At 40.7% G+C, this 7,983-nt stretch overlaps 1 protein-coding gene across 1 annotated transcript in view; it reads right to left on the bottom strand.

The window, feature by feature from the left end:
- Positions 1-1,114: 1,114 nt before the first annotated feature.
- The window catches only part of CRYL1 (crystallin lambda 1), a 47,563-nt gene continuing 40,694 nt past the window's right edge, over positions 1,115-7,983 (bottom strand). The window contains exons 6-7 of the mRNA XM_005417694.2: positions 5,138-5,244; positions 1,115-3,355 (exon numbers count right to left, since the gene is read on the bottom strand). Of these exons, the coding sequence (XP_005417751.1) occupies positions 3,242-3,355; positions 5,138-5,244 (221 nt within the window). The 3' untranslated portion in view covers positions 1,115-3,241. The remainder of the gene's footprint in view (positions 3,356-5,137; positions 5,245-7,983) is intronic.

The following is a 7,983-nucleotide window of genomic DNA, read 5'->3' as shown; positions in this document are numbered from 1 at the left end:
CTCCTGCTTCCCTAATGAAGCACAGTTCAATCTTTGCCTAAAAGATGGTATAGATAGGATAACACAGTTTAATACCATTCCAATTAGATAATAGTGCAATCAGAAAAATGCTCCCATTTTAACTTTCAAACGTTTCATGACTTAACAGAAGAATAGGGAAATTATTACAGAATAGGGAAAGTGAATTAATATGGCTGCTTTGCAAGCTGCAAGCTACTCCATTACACTCAGAGATTTAGGAAACAGAGATATTGGAGACTTCCCTTAGAGAAGCAATTGAGTATTTCTGTGCATCTGTCCTTTCTTCCTATCTCACACATCACAGATGGTTCCTTTTTAATTAAATCAAAGGCTTTGGTATAAAATATTGGACACTGCTTCCAATATGCAGCAGTAACTTACAGTAAAATACATGCAATAAGGAAAACAATAAATATCAAATTGGTGAAACCGAAAACCACAGTGCAACAAAGATGGCCTTAGAAAATTCTACAGGTGTAATCTGAATAAAAAATACAGGCATTTAAAATATGCAATTGTGTGAAAAAGAAATCACACACAAGATAAATTATTCCAAAATATCTCATAGTTTACTATAAAATAGTTACTTGATCATTTAGCTACTGCTCATTCTGTTGACAATCAAACAAAATAAATATTTGAGTGGAGCAACATTTCTGATGCAAAATTATCCAGAATCAAATAAAACTTGAAGTCAGGAAATGCAAACCAGGAGGAAGCTTAGGAGGTCTCTACTGTAACCTCCTGCTCACAGCAAGTCAGCTTGGAGGTCGGACCAGGCTTTTCAGGGCTTCATCCAGTCAAGACTTTAAAACCTCCAGGTTGAAAGACTGTACCACCTCTGTGGACACCCTGTGCCTCTGCCTGACTGATCCTCATGGGGCAAAAATATCTCCTGGAGGCTGGAACTCCTATGCAAATGTCAGTTAAAAAACACTTTTTGTCAAGCACCTTCCCCTTCCTCAACTTATAGCTGTAAACCTGTGTGGGAGCTGATGCTCCGAGGCGAGATCTGCTGTAACCCTGTGGAGCAGCTGCTCACTCTACAGAAGTACTCTATGTCTCAAGCATCAATCACACTGGAGCACACAAGTTAATACCTTCCTCATTAAAATATTTTATTAATAAGCAAATAATAAAGGCAGCAGCAAATATTTCATTACATGATCGAGTTTATAAAAATATCAGAGTAAACAGAAGCACTGCAAGCTAATTAATTATGACAATGTCATATGCCCACAAGAAAAACAGGTAAAATCTTGAAAGTAATCAGAACCTTCTTCAGCCTTGTCTGAAATGCAAAACCATACACAAAATGAGGAAATCAACCTCATAATTAATTTACTATTGCCTAGTAAGGCCTCAGGAGTGAGGACTGACTTCTCAGAGATCTATATGCAGGTTGAGCCAGTCACTGTGGCAATAAAAAACAAGAGAAGAAACATGAACATTTTAAGTCTCTATTAGGATAAAGTAATAATTTGAGCTTACAAATTTCCTGTTCACTCCACTGATTATAAAGGAGCACAGGACAACCTCTGCACTATGCCTCACATCCTATGTTTTACACCCAGAGATGTGTTCTTGGCCCACTACTTGTGTCAAGCAATACAAATTATCTTATGTCTCTTTTACTGTGTCATAAACACAAATAAGTGGGTTTGGTATGTTCATGCAGACATTTGTAAGCTCAAAGCGGTAACTAGTAAAGTTACAGCTTTAATAAAACCAGCTTGTTTGTGTACTGCATCCTCTATAATAAACACATGAGAATTAGCAGAATGACAGCTTAAAACTTCTGCATCTGTACTGTGAAGTTACATGACAAGCTAGCACAAATTCAGAACTGCATAACTCAAGCGGGGTGGGTGCAATGCAATGTCTCAAGTTATTCCTACTATCTGCATTAACAGCAATGCCCCAAGGTTCCAGCTAAGATTAAAGTCCAACTATATTATAGAGTACAGATGTTCATAATAACACTTTGCAGTGGACCAAAACATGCCACTGCAGCACCTCAGGTTGATCCTACTTCTGGGTGTATCCTGTGTTTTTCTATGTGGAGGTATTTTATCTCCTGAGGGAAGGGCAGCAGCAAAGCATAAATGCTACATCTAAGCCACTGGATCTTTCCCTCTGTAGGGGACCAGAAGAGCAGATCATAGAATCATCAAACGTCTTGGGTTGGAAGGGACCCTAAAGATCATCTAGTTCTAACTCAGATATCTGGGTTCCTTCAGCTACAGCTGAATCTTAAAGAAGGAGATCTTGCTTTGACCAATGTATAAACCAGATGTGGCAGAGAGGTAAACTGGTTTCCCAAGATCATTTAGAAGGTCATGGAGAAAGCCCAGACAGATGCACTACACCACACTGTCTCCCAAACCAGCTACTAAATCCAGATCTTATTTCTCACAGACAAGTCATAAAATCGGGGACATATTTATGCAGCAATGCCAACAGCCAGCATCAAACATCAGTGAACAAAGCCGTGAGCTCTCAAGTGCGTGGTCTTGAAGACCAAGTAGGTCTCTGGTAAGTCTTACAGAACCAGGGGGAGGGGGATGAAGGGGGAATTCTGTTGTATTTACTCACATTTAGATCACCATACAGGTACAGAAGTGCCAAAGGGAGGGAAAGGAGGAGCAGTTCTTTCCCCTACATTGTGAAACAGTAACAGACATGAACTGAAGTGACCCTTAACTGCTGCTGAGGTCTCAGCTCACCCTCCTGTGAATCCACTTTGCTCAATACAACCTTCTCCTATCTGCAGTCACTGCTTTACAAATTAACCTCACTGTCAGAGGGACTGGTGGGGGAGGGTTTATTTTCTCCAGTGACAAACAGCTGATGTTAGCCTGTTTCAGATCCCTGCATTAGCAAATATTGTTCAAGTGCTGAATTCCCAAGCAAGGTGAAAAATGCATTATTTAAAACATGATTATGTTCCTGCATTGCACAATATTAATGTTGCTAAAGCTACTTAATACTTACACATCCAATGCATTTATATAGCAATTTGATATATTTTAACTGAACTTTTTAATAACTGTTTCTAGTCATTCATGAATTTGGCAAATTTGGACCAAATGTTTCATTGGTTTCCAGGTGTATATATCATTGGTTGCCCATTCATTCTCCTCTTCTGCGTGACTAAAAATTTCTGCTTTTTATGAAGATCTGCTCTTCATTTGGTCTCTCCTGTTAGACAAAGTGCATCTCAGTCAGATTTCATTTGTGTTTTCAGTTTGGCAAGACCGGTGAGACATTCATCTCTCCATTTTCTCCTGGCATCCAGGACTTTTGGAACAACTGGAATTTTTTCAGACAATGCCTGGAAGAGAAAATTTAAGATAATTAAATTTCACATTCTGAGTGAAATTTTTTTCACTAGCATTTTTTTCCTGCTTTCCCTGTGTCAGACCAAGTCACCATCTACACAAATTATCATTTAGGCTATCACAAGAAATAGGTCACTAATTTTTTCTATGAATGACTGGAAAGGAATCAACTTGTATGGGAATAAAATGTTCCCACTTGGATAAGGTTATCCTGAATGTGGCAATGTAGATGACTATAGAAACAAGAAAGCATCAGCCTCTTCCCTCATTTTGCTCCACACAGTCACTGTCTTGTCTCTTTGATGACAATCTTTTATTAAGTAGAAAGGAGACAACCTGGCCATTTATGTTGCTGAAAATGTGTTCAGAACCAGATTCCTGTGTGTGGTTCCCATAAATGCAGTGAGGGATATCATGTTTATAAAAACATTTTGTCTTAAGAACACCAGTTATTATAAAAATGATAGGGGAAGACTGGGAAAAAAGCATTTCTGAGTGCACAGTCAAAATTGTCTTAGAAGTGACAAGGAAAAAAATGTTGTTTTGGGAGTGCAGCTAGAGACCACAAGGTCATCTTTGCCAAAACAGGACCTGAGGTCTTAGGCTTAAAAGGCAAGTGTTGAGAAACTGGGTAAAACATGGACCTGCTACCGATGACTGGCAAGCTGCAGTCACTCCAGAAAAGAATCAGGGAGGGACAGAGGAGTAAGGTAAGAAATGCTTAATGATTTACTCTAACAGAGGATTCCCTACAAGCTCATCTTTGGCACTGAAGACTGAAGATAATAAAGACACAGAAGCAGATGTTGAAGGGGAATCCAGCCTTCTGTAAAGAAAGCCAAACTGTTTCAGACCAATTATAAGCTTCTGATTATGAATGATGCCAAAATTATTATTGATTGTTATTATAAGCAGTCTATGTTATTTAAGCATAAAAGAATGTTTTTCCTCAGAATGCATTAACATAAATAGGAACACAACATGCTATCTTTCAGACAGGCTGCCTCCATATTTGGAATTACTCCCTGACAGCTGATCAGAAATTATTCAACCCCTACACATATTCTTTAGTGAATCATTTAAAAAGGCACCTTTTGAAAAGGCAGAGTTAGGAAATGACAGTACTTCAGTTGATTCCTATGGTCATTCAAAATGACTATGTGGTGACTCTAAAAAAATTGTGGGCTTAAAACAGTTAATACATAAACTAGATCCCAATCCAGAACAGCACTTAAACACATTTTATCTTTACACATGCAAGTAACCTTACCAGACTGCTCACATGCTTCTCTTAAACATGTATTTGCACACATGACAAACTGGAACTCTGGTTTGTAAAGTATAAAAAGAACACCCAGAAGAAAAGAAGCTACAGGTTTATGCAGGAAGATGGAGTAGGAGGAAGATGCAGGATGAATATTCATGTAGGGAAGGAGGCTGAGAATAATACAATAAGAGGAAGGAAGTGGTAAGGAATAGTATGGAGGAGCCAATAACCCACGTTTGTTAGCAGCTGACTCCTCTGTCTGGTAATAATGCTATTGGTAATAATGTGACTGCTAGGTCACTTTCCCATGCTGTATTGTCCAGATGCTTTCGAAAGGGACTTACATGCATGCTGTACTGATCCTCTCCCTTAAAGTACACCTTCACACAATAAATACAGACTACAGATACCTCCAGCAGTAAACTGAAAGAGCACAAATGTTAAAATAAAAACTAACATTCTTCTGAATGTTACTGAATGTTACTGTTTTTATCAACTCCATATTTACCTGATTGACTTTCTGCACAGTTTCACCTGAAAATTCTGGAACTGGCCCAAAGGTGTTCAGAACAAGTTTCATTCCTTCAGCATATCTTTCACAATAACTTGAAACACCTGAAAATAAGAGTGAAAAGTTATATTACAACAGAAATTCCTAGTTAAGGTCAGTAAGGCTGCCTGTGCTAAGCATTGTCTTAAATCAGAAACCAAATAAATGGTCTGCTTTTATGATTAAGACACGTAATTGTCATCAAAGAAAAATGGATTCTATTCACCCATTTCCATTAAGGTTCACAGAGAAAGTATTTAGGACACTGCTGCACTGCAAAACCAATGAATGTCACACACCAGCAGAAAATGCTGTGTGAGGGTGTGGTGCACGACCATGAAGATACCTGTGCTTTGTTACTTGGGAGCAGAAAGCTTCCCTGACAAGGGAGCATGAGGAGAGTGCTCTCACCTCTCCTCCTGGTCAGTGCATGTCGTATCTTGCAGCATTCCTGTCATTACTTCCATTTATTAACCTGGAGTGTATCAAGGACAACATGGCTCAGGGGGAAAGCATCAAAGGCATGGAGACACAAGTGGCCTTCAGGGAAGGAAAAAGGCTAAAGGAGGAACAGATGGATCTTGCAGATCAGTATCTTGCAACCCCTAACTGGGGTTAGATTTGGCTTTTTTAACCCCCTCTGATGGTTGAGGACTTCTAGGGGGAGACAGGGTTCACCTGACAAAGTGGAGAAAAGGCATCTTTGCCAAAACCCTGGCCTACCTAGTGAGGAAAACCTTATATTAGGGGCAACTGAGGTGTGTGGGGATGGCTCACACAACTGGAGAGATACACACTGCAGGAAAGACAAGGAGGGGGTGTGCTATGTCTTTAATGGGGCAGCTCAGATCTGTGGAGCTATTCCATGGGAAAGGCAACTGGCTGAGTGAGAGCCTGTGGACAGGCCAGTAAAGCACAGCATTTTCCAAGAGCAGGAACAGTCCATCCTGATATTCAGGAAGACAAGTACATGTATCAAGAGATTTGCTTGGATGAGCTCCTGTGCAAAAAGGTGTCATACAGCAGGTGGAAGCAGGGACAGGCTGTAAAGAAGAAGTTGAAAAACACCACCTAGGCATGTAGGAATGGTGTCAGGAAAGCCAAAGATCAGCTCCAGCTGAAACTTGCAAGGATGTCAAGGGCAACAAGATGAACTTCTACTGTTAGCAATAGGCTTTATTGTTACTAGCATGCCTTTGCAAGTCTGATTTCTACTGTACTTTAAACATTAAGTCAGTTAATGGACCAATGTCATCACAAGATCTTCATATGACTGAAGGCAAATACTGCACCCGTCTTCAAAAAAGGTAGAAAAAAAATCACAGGCCAATCAATCTCTCTTCTGTCCCTAAGAAAATCAAGGAGCAAGTCCTCCTGAAAGAAATTCCTGGACACAAGAATGAGAGTGTGACTGTGACAATCAGCACGTAGTCTCCAATGGTGTAAATCATGTCTAACCTCGTTGCCTTCTGTGGTTAAATAACTGTGAAAAATAAGAAAGTAATGGATATCATTTACCTCAACTTTAGAAAGGCATTTGACATGGTCTTTCATGATATTCTTGTATCAAAGTTAGGACATTCGGGTCTGTCTGTCTGGACAACTAGATGGACAAAAAATAGGTTGGACATGTAGGCTCAGAGGTAGTGGTTAATGGATTGCACTCCACCTGCAGGCCAGCAAAAATGGAATATCGCAGGAAACTGTCCTGAGACCCATACTGCTTAAAAAAACATGCTCATAAGGTGTGAATAGCATCAAATTGGGTAAGAGTGGAAGCTAGAGGGGTATGGACTAGCTGATACATTGAAGGGCAGGACTGCCCTTAGAAAGGTTGGAGGAATGAGCCAATATAAAACTTTAACAAGGACATATGCAAGATCCTGCATCTCAGAAGGAAGAGCTCCTTGCAACAACACAGGCTTGCGAACTCCAAGAACTCCTGGTAGCGGCAGGCAGCAAGCTGCACAGGAACCAAGTGTGCCTTGGCAGCAAAAAGGGCCAGCAGCCTAGGCTCTGTTAACAGATTGAAGTTAATTAACAGTACACTGAAGGAAGCAATCGACACCTTTTACTCAGCACTCATTAGACTGCATCCAGAATACAGCATTCAGTTTGGGACTCGCCAGTACAAAAAACCACTAACAAAACAGAGCAACTTGAGCAGAAGCCACCAAAATGGTGGGGGCTAGAGCGCTTGTCTTGTGAGGAGAGACTGGGAGATCTGGGTTTGTTCAGCCTGCAGGAGAGATGGCTGTGGGGGAACCTACCAGCAGCTTGCAGTGCTGCAGCAGAGCCTGTGGGGAGGTCAGTGAGCATACAGAGCCAGGCTCTTTACGTTTGTGGGACAGCAGAAAGACAAGGGACAACAGGCACAATTTGATATGAGGGGTTCAGACTGGACACTCAAGCACTGGCACAGGTTGCCCACACAGGTTGTGCAGTCTCCTCCTCTGGGGTTTTTCAAGACTGTATGGAACCCTGAGAGCTTGGTCTGACCTCAGGACCTTCACACAGGATCTGTGAAGCTCTTAAAACGCATGGTCAGAGAACCTGAGAACCAGCTAACTGGTAATGATGGGTAAAATGGCAGCCAAGTAGACCTTGGCAGAACTACAGAAAGACCCAGGTTCCATCAGCTCCAGTAGGAATCTCTAAACAATTACTGATGAGGCACTAGAGAGTATGAAAACATACATGCACCAAAAAGAGAAGTCAGTCACTTAGCGAGACATACATATCTAATAGACTTTTTAGTGCTATTAACTACCACATAATCAGGAAAGGATAAGGATAAGCCTTTC

This window comes from Geospiza fortis, unplaced genomic scaffold, assembly GCF_000277835.1.
Source record: "Geospiza fortis unplaced genomic scaffold, GeoFor_1.0 scaffold16, whole genome shotgun sequence".
Classification (NCBI taxonomy): Eukaryota; Metazoa; Chordata; class Aves; order Passeriformes; family Thraupidae; genus Geospiza; species Geospiza fortis.
This window is presented reverse-complemented; position numbering and strand designations above follow the sequence as displayed.